This window comes from Solanum dulcamara, chromosome 7, assembly GCF_947179165.1.
Source record: "Solanum dulcamara chromosome 7, daSolDulc1.2, whole genome shotgun sequence".
NCBI classification, from domain to species: Eukaryota; Viridiplantae; Streptophyta; class Magnoliopsida; order Solanales; family Solanaceae; genus Solanum; species Solanum dulcamara.
The window spans coordinates 28,437,508-28,451,693 of NC_077243.1; the positions used below are offsets into that span (position 1 = coordinate 28,437,508).

At 39.1% G+C, this 14,186-nt stretch overlaps 2 protein-coding genes across 2 annotated transcripts; one reads left to right on the forward strand and one right to left on the reverse strand.

The window, feature by feature from the left end:
* Window positions 1-950: 950 nt before the first annotated feature.
* LOC129893938 (superoxide dismutase [Fe], chloroplastic) lies at window positions 951-3,577 on the forward strand. Its single transcript, XM_055969381.1, has 9 exons — window positions 951-1,123; window positions 1,205-1,248; window positions 1,423-1,497; window positions 1,803-1,991; window positions 2,348-2,519; window positions 2,608-2,726; window positions 2,834-2,860; window positions 2,988-3,011; window positions 3,111-3,577. Exons 1-9 carry the CDS (start codon window positions 1,066-1,068, stop codon window positions 3,315-3,317), a joined length of 915 nt encoding a protein of 304 aa, XP_055825356.1. The 5' UTR covers window positions 951-1,065; the 3' UTR covers window positions 3,318-3,577.
* A 172-nt stretch (window positions 3,578-3,749) lies between these two features.
* LOC129893939 (ATP synthase subunit delta', mitochondrial-like) lies at window positions 3,750-11,764 on the reverse strand. The gene is made up of 2 exons (XM_055969382.1): window positions 11,326-11,764; window positions 3,750-4,341 (listed from the first exon to the last, which is right to left on the reverse strand). The coding sequence occupies exons 1-2, from the start codon at window positions 11,683-11,685 to the stop codon at window positions 3,997-3,999; spliced, it is 705 nt and encodes a 234-aa protein (XP_055825357.1). The 5' UTR covers window positions 11,686-11,764; the 3' UTR covers window positions 3,750-3,996.
* Window positions 11,765-14,186: the final 2,422 nt, after the last annotated feature.

The following is a 14,186-nucleotide window of genomic DNA, read 5'->3' on the forward strand; positions in this document are numbered from 1 at the left end:
AACTTTCAAATTTTATTATTTACCAAAAATCCTATATTTTCCATCTCACCCCTTCCCATCCTACCCTTCTGTCGCCGCCATCCCCTCCCCTTCTGTCGTCGTCACCACCTCCACCATCACCAATTCTTCATCTTCTTCCTCCATTACCACTACCTCCTTGTCTTCCACCATCACTACTTTCTCCTCCACCACCACCGTTGCTACCTCCTTCTCCTCCATCGTTGCCGCCATAACAACCACCACCTCCACCTTCGTTGTCGTCACCACCTCCACCACTATCAATTCTTCCTCTTCTTCCTCCATCACCACTACCTCCTCATCTTCCACCACTACCACCACCACTGTTTCCACCTCCTTCTCCTCTACCTTCGCCGCCACAACAATCACCATCTCCACATTAACTGTTTCCAACAAAATCAACACTTTTTTTGCTGTCATAACCACCCTCTCCTTCACTTCACAGTTGCTAAAGTTATTGTAATAGCTAAGTCATATGTTGCAATAGATGATGACATATGTAGCAACAGATGAAAATTGTTATTCTGTTGCAACATGCAACATGTTGCAACATGCAACATGTTGCAACATGCAACATGTTGCAACATGCAACATGTTGCAACATGCAACATGTTGCAACAGGTTGTAAAAAAATGATAAAAAAAAGAGCACATTGAAAATTGATGAACATCGGCGAAGATAACGACGACAATAAAGACCATAAAAAAAGGAAAAAAATAGAGGAAGAGAGAGAAAAAAAAAGATCATGGAGAGAGAAATCTGAAAAGAGATAAAATGAGAGAGAAAGGAACATTAAAAATATAATGAAAAAGAAAATTTTCAAATTTGAAATTTAAAAAAAAAAAAAAAAACAAGACTTTTCAGAATTTTTGAAATATTAGTATATCTCCAAAATTTTTAATTATTCTAATGAAATTGATCAAATCAGAATCATCAATATTAAAAATAAGAGTTAAAAAACACATTTGTTAAATCTTCACCAGATAGATTCAAGTGTTTTCCCCACAAGTCAAGCAGCCAAAATCAGCACTCACAACTGAAGGACTAATGATGGCCGCCGCAACAGCTTCTACTACTCTCCCCTCTCCATTTCTTCCTTCCCCAGGTTCGGCTCTTTCCCTCTGTATCTCACTCAAAACTACCTTTCTTTTCTGTATTTTTACACTAATTTGTATTGGCAATGTAGGATTTCTTGAGTCATTTCGAAGCCGAAATTGGAGAATCCACAAGGTATTTCTGCTTTCTTGACTTTTTTTCGGTTAGATTTGATAAGATAGCCTAAAAAAGGAGTTGAATATCAACTTGAGTTCATGTAGCACATATGGTTTTCGACGAAATGCTTCAGTAAGAATAAAGGCTCTGTCTTTACTTTTTCCGTATTGCTGAAGAGAATTTTGGTTGCAGAAACAGTTGGCGAGAAAAGCTGGTCCCGTTAAAGTTACAGCTAAATTTGAGCTGAATCCTCCGCCTTATCCCATGGTATTTATTGTTCCAACTTTCAAACAGCATTGGAATTTCTTTTATAGTAGTGTATTGACTGTGAGCTTTATTAAGTAATATGATCTTAAGTTTATGAATTGGGAAAAAATCAAGCCTTGGAATCATGGAATGATGGGCTCCTTCCCATTTCCCGATCTGAAGAATGATAATGCTTCATCATGTGTTTTTTAAAACAATGATAGACCTTTGTTCAAAGAAGAGGATAACATGGCTCCTTGCCTGTTAACTTAGTATTTCTCCTTCAATATGCTTTAGACATTTCACATGTGGATATCATGATGTAGAATGCTCTGGAGCCTCATATGAGCCGTACTACATTCGAATACCACTGGGGGAAGCATCACAGGGCCTATGTCGACAACTTAAACAAGCAAATAGTCGGAACAGAACTGGATGAGCTGACGCTAGAGGACATAATACTTATTACATATAACCAAGGCAATCTCCTTCCACCATTCAACAATGCTGCACAGGTGAGAAGACAAGTAGATCCCTCACCCCCACCCTTTGTTGCCTTCTTCCAAAAGCAATGTATATTTTGGAGAACAGAACTGGAATACCCATCATTCAACTTCTCAATCTGTTTGAGATGGTCATGAAATAAGATTCTTTATCAAGACTATACATATTTGTTTACAATCGATCCAAGTGCATTCCAATTTAATACATATTTGTATACGATCACAGTTAGGTGTTGAGAATAACATAGAACCAATAAGAAGAAAATAAACATCATAGGAAAGTCCAATGGCCCGATAGTTTCATGTGTTTTGGTTGTTATTTCTCAATCTAAGTCCATGTCTTTTACATTCCCCCTCTCTCTATACAGGCTTGGAATCATCAATTCTTCTGGGAGTCTATGAAACCTGGTGGAGGAGGAGAGCCGTCTGGTGAATTATTAAAATTAATCAACAGAGACTTTGGCTCCTTTGAAGCATTTGTTAAAGAATTTAAGGCAGCTGCTGCAACACAATTTGGTTCTGGGTGGGCGTGGCTTGCATGTGAGAAATTCTTTACCTTTAATCTGCAAACTTACTTGCTCGTATAACCCTGACTATAATCTTAATGCTTCTTCTACTTACTTTATAGACAAAGCAAATAGACTTGATGTAGGAAACGCGTCAAATCCCCATCCTTCTGATGAGGACAAAAGGCTTGAAGTTGTGAAAACACCTAATGCTGTAAACCCCCTCATTTGGGATTACTCGGTGAGTAGAACTGCTTCCTTCTCCGTTTCTTTGGTGGAGATGTCAAATTCTTGCCTGGTAATTAAAATCATTAGGTGAATCTCACAACTGTATCTTATTGGATGCAGCCACTCCTCACTATAGATGTTTGGGAGGTAAGCAGAACATGCTCTTTTGTCCATATACTGGATTCGTTTTTGGCCGTATATTTATGCTTTTTGGTGATTGTAATGGTTATTGATACCAAATCTAATTTCCTAAATCTTTTATTTGAAACTGCAGCATGCTTACTATCTTGACTTTCGGGTAAGCCTAGCTGATAAAATTACTTTAGTATGTCCCGGGTTTTCCTATAGAAAAGATTGTGCGGGTTTAACAGTTGCTTTGTCATCTCCTTTCCTCTAGAATCGACGCCCTGACTACATATCAATCTTTATGGAGAAGCTTGTATCATGGGAGGCAGTGAGTTCTAGGCTTGAAGCAGCTCAAGCTCAAGCTGCTGAGCGGGAAAAAGAAGAAGAGAGGAAGAAAAGAGAGGAGGAAGAGGATTATCAAACCGGTAATGAAGTTAGAGAGATGTATGTGGAAACTACAGATTCTGAGGCGGAATAATTTGTGTTAGCCCTCTTAGTTCAGCTTTGGAAAGCAGAAGAAAGATGGTTAACTACTATTTCAGTTCTTGAAAGTGCTAAATACGACGAACAGACCATGTCCATACGAATGACACAAAAAGCTTTCACTATTGCAGGTGCTAGAAAGAAGTTTTTTGTTAAGTAGGAAATCTATTAGGATAAAAGGAGGTCCTTTTCATTCGACAATTTACCAGTTTTTCATCCTTCATTGAATGTTTACATTAATACACTTCTTCCTCATTGGTTTGTAATTCATCTTTAGGAGCTCAAGGCATGTTAATGTCAGTGCTAGAAGAAGATTTTAGGCGACATAAAGCAATGTAACAACAATTAAAAGAATGAAGCAACAGAACTGGGAAGGAGGACACTGCATTCTGACATTATTAGATAGCATGAAAATTCAGCTACTACTGAAAAAAATTCTTTGAAACAATATATTTCTCCTCACTGCAGTTCAGAAGTATACATGATATGGCATCTAACCACATATACATTAGGAGAGTGTCCCCTTCATTTATTCATGTGATGCAGGACTAAATCGGCCACTAAAAACAGGTAACACAGGTCATACATGCACGGGGATATATCTGTTGAAAAGGGTTTGCGGCTTCCAACAGATACCAAAGGAAAAGAAAATTGAACAGGGACAGAGACTGTATTTAACCGGTTAGACCAGCATTAAGGGCGTTGTGTACATCAACTCCAATCTGGGCCTCAGCTTTCTCTTCATCAGTTGATGCAGTGCTTAGCTTCTGTGTGAACTCTGTGAGGCCCTTTTGAACCAAATTGGGATCGATTTGGTCAAGTGGCACAGCTTCAACAGCAACTATATCTGCGAAAGAATTTGCATGAACAAATGCAAACCCACCACTCACAAAGTACTTGGTCACATCGTTGCCTTCGTGAACTGATAGGACACCGGGCTTCAGCTCCGCAATTGTTGCAACATGCCCAGGCAAAACACCCATTTGTCCAGTAGTAGCGGGGATGATAACCATATCAACCTGCAATATAATTGAAAAGAAGGAATAAACATCTTGGACTTAGAATTTTCAGATAATGTAATCCATGCACATTCTTCATATAGACAAGTCTTCTCGCATCACATGACACCAACTGTGACATCCAGCCACAGGATTGAAACTGAACAACAAACTTTTAGAGTGATTCAGGCAACATTTTCAGTCGCTAATCCAAAACATAATACACACTACAGTCAGATACTGGATTATGTGTACTTGTAATTTCTAAGAGTAACTAACCATGCGCAATTAAAAGTAGCCTTAGAAATTTCCGGACAGCGGTGAACACCCAAGCAGATAGACTGTCGAGAAGTCTTATACTGCTCAGAAAGGCTGTAAGAACACCAACTGTCAAAAAGTTTTCGGTTTATCTTTTCCCTATACTTTAAGCTGCTGGAAGGGCCCGGGGAAGCAGTAGAAGCTACAGCTACAGTTTTGACGAACCAAGTAGCTTTGGCGCAGCCCAGTATACATGTTAAGAAGTGTTTGTGTAAAGGAATCTACTAAATACGTACAACATTATATTTCGAACCCACTAACTCAAATAGTTGTTGGGTACAATGGCATCCGGAATCCATAAAATTCAAATCCTGAATCTGCTTCCGACTTTAAGAACCGAACAAACACCCACTAATATACAAATGAATTGTTGAACTATTTATTTGTAGCATAAGAAAGTAAAAGAATATGCCATCATATATTCCTTTTGGAAGGCCAATGTTGCAAGTTAAACTTCTTGACTAGTATGCCAAATACTTTTCTCTAGTGAGGTACCTAAGCCAGATACTTATGGAATCAACAGACTACCAAATTGTATTAAAATGAAAGCTCAAATCATCAGTCATTTTTTCCTTGTCAAACACAACCAACAAATCTATTCATCCCCTAGAAAGTGACACGCACAGAGCTGCTATTTTGAAAATTTAAGATATAAGAAAGCTTATCAGTATCATAAGAAATTTCCTTGATCCAATTGATCTCAAATATCAATTTATCTGACAACTGCTACCTCTTTGGTCACGACTCACGATTTACTTGACCCATTTCCATTTTAGGATGTCCATAGGGCGATAAAGCACATGTATGATGGAGCTAAGACGCGGGTTAAGACGGTGGGAGGAGACTCGGAGCCTTTTTCAGTTGAGATGGGGCTACATCAGGGATCAGTTCTTAGCCCTTTCCTATTTGCTTTGGTGATGGATGAGTTAACGTGATCTATTCAAGAGGAGGTTCCTTGGTGTATGTTATTTGCAGATGACAAAGTATTGGTTGATGAGACACGAGGCGGAGTTAATGCTAGATTGGAGTTTTGGAGACAGACTTTGGAGTCCAAAGGGTTCAGGCTAAGCAGGACCAAAACGGAGTATTTGGAGTGCAAACTCAGTGTGGAGTTGGATGAATCCAGTGTTATCAAAGGCGAAAAGCGCAAAAAAACTCTAAGGTCTATTGGGGCTTTAGCTCAAAGCGCAAATAAAGCGTGGGCTTTAATGTAAAAAGGCGCACAAAGGGACAAAAAATACAAATATAAATGTTTAGTCCAAGACTAAAAATTATAAACATGAATGACAAATATATGGAAAAAAAACTATAATATCAATTGTTTAGTGTCACTTCTTCAGAAGAGGCTCATTGGCAAGGAAAAGTTTGCCTTAGAACCTTGATGACGACACTGAAGCGCACATAAAGCGAGGTGAAGCGCTCAACACGTTTTGAGCCTCACTTCAGGGCTTAAGCGCGCCTTTGACTACACTGGATGAATCGAATGTGGAAGTGAGGCTTGCCACATAGACTATTCCCCAGAGTAAAAGTTTTAAATATCTTGGGTCCGTACTCTAGGGTAGTGGGGATATTGACGATGATGTCATACATCGCATTGGGGTGGCATGCATGAAATGGAGACTTGCCTCTGGAGTTCTGTGTAACAAGAAGGTGCCAAGTTTTACAGAGTGGTGGTTAAACCGGCCTTGCTATATGGGGTGGAGTGCTGGCCTATCAAATATTCAGAAAATGCAGAGAAAATAGTCAAATAACCCCCCAATCTATTACCGAATTTCTAGCTACACACCTATACTTTACGAAAATCCTATCACCCCCTTAAATCTTTTAAAAGAGAAATATATACCCCTTTACACACTCACACCCAAGTTTATATTAGGCAATGATTTGCACTCGCCCTGCCACGCAATATTACCTTTTATATATAAAAAAAATTATTTATTTATTTTATTCTTTTTCTTTTATATTTACATTTTCTCTTTTTCTCCTTCCTTCCCCATTCCTCTTTTCCTCTTTCTAACTGTTTTTGTGAAGCTTTTGCAGATCGAAGAGGAGGATACCATCCATGGCTACAACATTCTCTTCTACCTTCATCGGATTTCTAGGCACCATTGAAACCTCACTATTCTCTATTGATACTAGAGGCAAACGGAAAACTTTGCCGCCGGAACTGCTTCTTCCTCTTCTGGTACTGTAATATTATTCTTTGGAGAATCGCTAGTAAATGGTATTGGCCTGTCTGGATGAAGGTATCGGGATAGCATAGGGATTAGTGTTGATTTTGATTTAACAATGTTAACATGAGAAATTCGACTAATGCTTGCAATAATTTTAATAAACGGGTCCTCTCCATTAATGGGTCTCTTACACAATGATTTCATTAATGAATTCTTCTCCATTAATTGGATATGTTACCCAACAAAATCTTCTCCCTTATTGACAAAAGTTTGATTCTCCTAGCTTTCAATTTTGATTTTGAGCCACTGATAAATTTTCAAATTGGGGAAAAGTGTATGATTTGAAGATGAAAATTGACTTAGTGGTGGAAAGCCGATGAGGGCGGAGACCTGGTGGTGGAGGTGAGCCGCCACCAGTATGCTCGATTTGTTGAAGAGAAAAAACTCGATCTGTTCAACAGAAAAAGAAAAAAGAGAAAGAAGGTAAAAAAACAATAAATAAGAATAAAAGAAAACATTTTCTATGATAAAGAATATAGAAAATTTAATATGAAATGAAAAAAATATTTATAAAATTAAAGTTTTAATTATTTCTTGCTTCTCACTCTCTTTGAGAGAGTGAACACCTTCTTTGCCACCTCAGCATTTAGGGAGCAAATAATTCCGCGTTAAAATAGTCTAAGGAGGTAATAGGACTCCTGTGAGTATAAGTGTGTAGTTGAAAATTCGGTAATAGATTGGGGGTTATTTGGTTATTTTTTTGAAAATGCACGTTGCGAAAATGAGAATGCTGAAATGGATATGTGGGCATACTAGGAACGACAAGATTAAGAATAAGGTTATCTAAGAGAAGGTAGGAGTGGCTCCTATGGCAGACAAGATGAGGGAAGCAAGACACAGATGGTTTGGGCATGTGCAAAGGAGGTGTGCTGATGGGCCGGCGAGGAGATGCGAGAGGCTGGTTCTAGGAGGTACCCGAAAGGGTAGAGATAGGCCGAAGAAGTATTGAAGAGAGGTGATTAGACAGGGCATGGTGCAGCTTCATATTACCGAGGACATGACTCTAATAGAAAGGAGTGGATGTCGCATATTAGGGTAGAAGGCTAGTAAGAATGGAGTATTGTCTTGGAGAAACTTCAATCAATAGAAAAATCTATCAAGACCGTGTAGGCTCGTTAGTGCCTATCATAGAACAAGTCATACCCTTGTAGTTCTTGCCATATGTTGTGCATTTTGTTTAGATTATCTCATATTTCGCTATTATTATTGCTTCCTTCTCTTGGACTGTACACTGCTTTCCTTACCTTATTATCGACTATGTTGTTCACTGCTTTCGTCTTCATTTATGTGGGTTTGATGCACTTAAGCTGAGGGTCTTTCGAAAACAGCCTCTCTACCTCCTCAAGGTAGTGGTAAGGTCTGCGTATACTCTACCCTCCCCACACCCCAATTAGTGGGATTAACCGGGTATGTTGTCGTTGTTGTAACAAAATTTCCCTTTTTCCAAAGCCAAAAAGATACAAATTAAGTTTAACTTATGCTACTTTTGGATTTGATATAGTGTCCACTCTGGACTACCATACTTCCACATATTTCAACTGCTATTATCTTAAACATGTCTCAAGAGAGTCCTTAGATATTCATTCAAAATTCTTAAACTCCAGATGCTCAAAAGATGGATCAATTGAAAAAGGACACATACTTAGATAGAAAAATGAATGGTAGCTTGCCTGCCAGAAGCAAATTCATTATTTTAGCCTCATGATTCCATTTGATTGTTAAGGAAATGCCTTTCTTAAAAATAAAACACATTACATATACTTGACAAGTTGAACGCGCATAATATTGACGGTAGAGGACAAGCATCACTAGACATTTAAAGAAGCTGCAAACTAAAAAGACTGCAGAGCAGAAACCAAATTTTGTGCACGTAATAATTCTGTAGTCAATGACCACAGAAAGTTATTGTTGAACTATGTATGGTTAAAGCAACAGGGGAGGGGGCATATTGCTTACAAATAAATCATTTAGCAAGAGCAGGAAAAAAGCAAGACATACGCTCTGTATCAAGCACTTGACTACCTGGTCTTAATATATTTCCATTCAATTAACAAGTCTTAACACCAAAACATTTGTAATCTACTTGACTGATACAATTCTCCAATGTAGTAACATTCCAGCTTTTATTTCCATGTCATTCAGAGAACCAGTTTGGATTTATGCCGGGGCGCTCGACTACAGAAGCCATTCATATCTTAAGGAGATTGGTAGAGCAGTATAGGGAGCGGAAAAGGGACTTACACATGATATTTATTGACCTAGAAAAGGCCTATGACAAAGTTCCAAGGGAGGTCCTATGGAGATGCTTGGAGGCGAAATGTTTACCTGTGGCATACATTAGAGCGATTAAAGACATGTATGATGGAGCTAAGACCAGGGTAAGGACGGTAGGGGGGGACTCGGAGCACTTTCCTGTTACGATGGGGTTGCACCAGGGATCGACTCTTAGCCCGTTTCTATTCGCCCTGGTGATGGATCAATTGACTAGACAAATACAAGGTGAGGTGCCTTGGTGTATGTTGTTCGCAGATGACATAGTCCTGATTGACGAGACTCACAACGGAGTTAATGACAAGCTGGAGGGCTGGAGACAGACGTTGGAGTCTAAAGGATTTAAATTGAGTAGGACCAAGACAGAATACTTGGAGTGCAGTTTCAGTGGCCTGCCGCGTGAGGCTGACGGGGAAGTGAGGCTTGGTACCCAGGCCATTCAAAAGAAAAGAAGCTTCAAATACCTTGGGTCTATTATACAGGAAGATGGGGATATCGACGACGATGTTTCACACCGCATCAGTGCAAGGTGGATGAAATGGAGGCTCGCCTCCGGAGTGCTGTGTGACAAGAAAGTGCCACCAAAACTCAAAGGCAAGTTCTACAAAGTGGTGGTTAGACCGACCCTATTGTACGGGGTGGAGTGTTGGCCAATCAAGAAACTTCATGTCCAGAAGATGAGAGTCGCGGAAATGCGAATGCTGCGGTGGATGTGTGGGCACACTAGGATGGATAGAATTAGGAATGAAGATATCCGAGACAAGGTAGGAGTGGCATCGGTGGAGGACAAGATGCGGGAAGCGAGACTGAGATGGTTTGGGCATGTCAAGAGGAGAGACACAGATGCTCCAGTGCGGAGGTGCGAGAGGTTGGCTATGGACGGTTTCAGGAGGGGCAAAGGGAGGCCGAAGAAATATTGGGAAGAGGTCATTAGACATGATATGGCACAGTTGCAGCTCTCCGAGGACATGACCTTAGATAGGAGGCTATGGAGGACTCAGACTAAGATAGTGGGCTAGGTGGACGATCGGTTCTCCATAGTAGTCGTAGTCGCGCTCATTTGTCTTAACATAGGATTTTGCATGGGATTACTGCTTATATTAGTTGGCCCAGTCTACTTTGGGTATCCTATTTTATCTATAGTAGTTAATGCCCCTTTATCCCCGATCTTTCCTACCCTGACTTTATCGCTTTATCGCTCTCATTATTTATATTTTTATATTGTCTGTTATATGCCTGGCTTTACTGACCTATGTCTTGTTTTTCCTTGTTTTTCCTTGTTTCTCCTCCCTTGTTCTTCTCTCTTAAGCCGAGGGTCTTTCGGAAACAGCCGCCCTACCTTTTAAGGTGGGGGTTAGGTCTGCGTACACTCTACCCTCCCCAGACCCCACATGGTGGGATCACACTGGGTTCGTTGTTGTTGTTGTTGTTGTATCAGCTAACAAAATGTAAACTTGGTATTGTCCAATTTTGTACAACAGAACTAGAGCTTATCTGGAGCAAGATTTATTGAAAGTACTCAAGGATTTATTGCACCCCAGCCATTTCAAGCTTTAACATGAGAAATTGACTAGCATGACATCTGCAAATCATGAGCTGATTGATCTTCAACATGTCTCATAAGTTTTCAGAATTAAGCAACAACATCAGCAAAAGTAATGGACTGTTTACAGTTGATTGTGAGACTTGAACTAAACAACAACCAAACTAAAATAGGTTAACAGTACTTTACAGCTGGTTCTGATACTTGAAACTAGCAACCACTATCAATTCAACTCATTAACTAGCATGGGAAAAGTTGGAATTATAAAGAATCACCTAAAACACGCACAAAGAACATTAATAAATCAAAGACTGTATGTATTTGTAATCCAACCAATGCTCATTTTTCTCTGCCTCACTCAGCTTGTTAATTGTCAAAAATCAGTTTGAAAAAACAAATCTAAAAAAAGAAAACTTCTTAAGATGTCTTCAAAGGAAATTGACCATTAAAATACGAAAAAAGTCAAAATAGAGAAAGCAATCAGAGGAACGATAGAGATAGAGATAGCATAAGGGAAAAGTGAAAAATTCTCCCTATTTCACCAAAACATTTCCAGAATCCCATTTTACTTTACACAAATTACAATAAGTAGAAAATTTTAGAACTGTTTACAGAAAAAAAAAATTGTTTGTAGATTACCTCTTTACCGGAGAGTTCAGATGAATAAGGAAGGACAAAGTTGACACTGAGCTTAGAAGGGATAGATGATGGAGTTGCGGGCCTAGATTTCATGAAGGAAGATGGAGTCATAGGTGGTTCCGTATTGGGTATTACTTTCTTCCAAGCCTCCGCAAAAGTGAAATCAACGCGGTTCGCCGCTGGCAGGTCAGTTGAAAAAAGGCGGTGCCACGTCATCGTGGTGGCTCTAGTTAGGAGTCTAGAACCTTGTCGAAGCATGATTGTGGATGGTTCAGGAGGCGGAGATCGGCGGCGATTGATCGGAAATGAGAATGATCGTTCTGTGATCGAGTGGACCTTGGACCTTGGACCTTGGACCATGGACCTTGGTAGGGCAGTTTGCAGGTCGGTCTTGTTCGTGGTAAGACAAATTTGGGCTGTTCAGCTTATTTCGGATCAAATTATAGGCCCAAAGAAGGACCGCTTATATTCAGGAATTTGGGGAATAGTTGGCAAATAACCACTTTTTAAACGGCTAATTATATTTTTAATTCGCGTTTCAAGTATCTTGGATTTATTTAAATATCGGGATCAGATTTCAAGTTAAAAATCAGGTCGGGTCAGGAGACGAAAGTCGAGGTCGATCTCGTGTCTGATGTTAGGATCAGGTGGGGTCAGATCCCAATTAAAAAGTCAAGTCCAAGGTAGAATTTTAGGTCGGAAGTCGGGTCTCGATGTAAGATTTGGATTGGGTCCAAGGTCGGAAGTTGGTGTCGGAAGTGCGATCCCGAATTAGTGTCAGGTGAGGGTGTCGAGGTCGGATGTCGGGATTGAGTTTCGAGTGGGTCCAGAGTCAAATATCGAGACAGTGTCAGGTGAGGGTGTCGAGGTTGGATGTCGGGGTTGAGTTTCGAGTGGGTCCAGAGTCAAATATCGAGATCAGATCTCGAGTCAGAAGTTGAATCTCGGGTCTAGTCCTAGAACAAATATTGGATCGAAAAATGACTCGGGAGTCAGGGTCAGGTCTTGGTTAGGAAGTAAAGTCCTGATTCAAGTGTCGGGTGTCGAGGTCGGATGTCGGAGTCGAGTCCCGAGTCGGGTGTCGGAATGAGACTTCAAGTTAGTTATCAAAGTTCTTTTTATATGATAATTAATAGGAAGTAACGTGCAAAGCACGTTCATAGACACTAGTAATTTTAAAAAGTCGAAATATTGACGAAAATATCACACATTGTATTGAAGGTTCACATCTAAAGTCTTGTGTGATAAAAAGGTATCATCGAAATTTAAAGATGAGTTTTATAGAAAGAGGTAGTTAGCAGTGATAAGTATGATATTTAGGTATTAGTTAATGTATCTACTAAGGGTTATTTATGTAATTGTATTATGTATAAAACTTCGGTATAATACATCTTATATGATTAATGAATGTTATGCTGGGTTTTACTTACATGGTATCAATAGCCAAAAAAAAGAGTAACGCTACAAAAATAAAACCCATATATGTCAGGAACTCCAACCACCACCAACGTTGTCATTGCGCTTGTTGCTTCAGCAACAATGTTATCATCGCCGTCGTTTAACTATATCCATCGAATCTCAACCAAACTGACTTCAACAAACTTCTTACTTTGGCAAACTCAATTTTTGCCTATAATTTGTGGTTGTAGATTAAAGCATCATCTTGATGGATCTCAATCAATTTCAAAAAGATTTTTTGGTAAAATCAATTGAATCTTGTGTATCATAATTGAGTACGTCAGGATCAAATAGCTTTGAGTTGGATTATAGTCTGTTTTATAGAGTGTGTTGCCACAAATAGTAGACGTTGAGATGTCTCGTGCAGCTTGAAAAAAAATTAATTCTAACGTATGCTACAGCATGGAAGTCAAAAAATCATGAATTTAAAAATTAGTTATATACTCTTCGTCGTAATTTTGATTCGATTGAGATGTATATTCAGAATTCTAGTATAGCTGATAAACTTGCTGCTTTACAACATACCATTAATGAGGATGATCTTGTTGAGTATGTTAAAAGTGGCTTGGTTGTATCTTATAGCCTTTTTACAAAATTTATTGACGCGACACAAACTGATATATCTTTTGATACCCTATATGGTCTCCTTTTAATGGAAGAGAGACAATTGAAGAATGAAAAATCTACAATAATTGCGCCAACTGCTCTGGCTCAATCTCAACATAGGTGAGGTCTAAGTCATGGCAATGATAATCGAAGACGCGGCAGGGATAGCTACTTTGCTTCTCCATCATTATCTGACCGTGGGTTCTCTGCTTCAATTCAACTTGTTGCCACAAACAATCAATGCTATAATTCTGTCACACAAGCAGCACCACTAAATAACTCTATCATTAGTTGTTATAATTGTGGAGGACTCAGACACGACACGTGTTTGTCCTTCATAGAGGATCGAAAACGCTAATCATGGTGTTAAATGTTAATAATTCATTTTGTAATCTTGCTAGCATCTCTTCTCAAATCTCCCAATCTTGACTTATGGATAGTGGTATCACAACCATCTTACTCTTAATTTTGATAATTTTGCTATTCACTGTAGATATCAAGGTCGTGAAGAAGTTATTCTAGGTAACGGTTCTAAATTATCAATCTCTCATATTGATCCTTCTTCTTTGCATGTTTCAGGTGCTTTCTTTAATTAAAATAATATTTTTTTGGTTCCTATTGCTAAGCAAATTTTAATTTATGTTAGTTCTTTTGTTAAGGCTAATAATATTTTCTGACTATTTTCAAAGGCTCGAATGAAGCTGATTACTATACCCTTCCAGCGTCTCCGTTGCAATCTCTTATCCAGTCATACTCTGCAACATTGGGAGACTGAAATGCTCGGCGTGGACATGTTT

Bases quoted from the DNA above. Each gene is read 5' to 3' on its own strand.
- LOC129893938 (XM_055969381.1), top strand. From the start codon at position 1,066: ATGATGGCCGCCGCAACAGCTTCTACTACTCTCCCCTCTCCATTTCTT. The intron at 1,124-1,204 runs GTTCGGCTCTTT...TTGGCAATGTAG, and splicing joins TCCATTTCTTCCTTCCCCAG to GATTTCTTGAGTCATTTCGA. The intron at 1,249-1,422 runs GTATTTCTGCTT...TTTTGGTTGCAG, and splicing joins GAAATTGGAGAATCCACAAG to AAACAGTTGGCGAGAAAAGC.
- LOC129893939 (XM_055969382.1), bottom strand. From the start codon at position 11,685: ATGGTCCAAGGTCCAAGGTCCAAGGTCCACTCGATCACAGAACGATCA. The intron at 4,342-11,325 runs GTAATCTACAAA...ATTATATTGCAG, and splicing joins CTGAACTCTCCGGTAAAGAG to GTTGATATGGTTATCATCCC.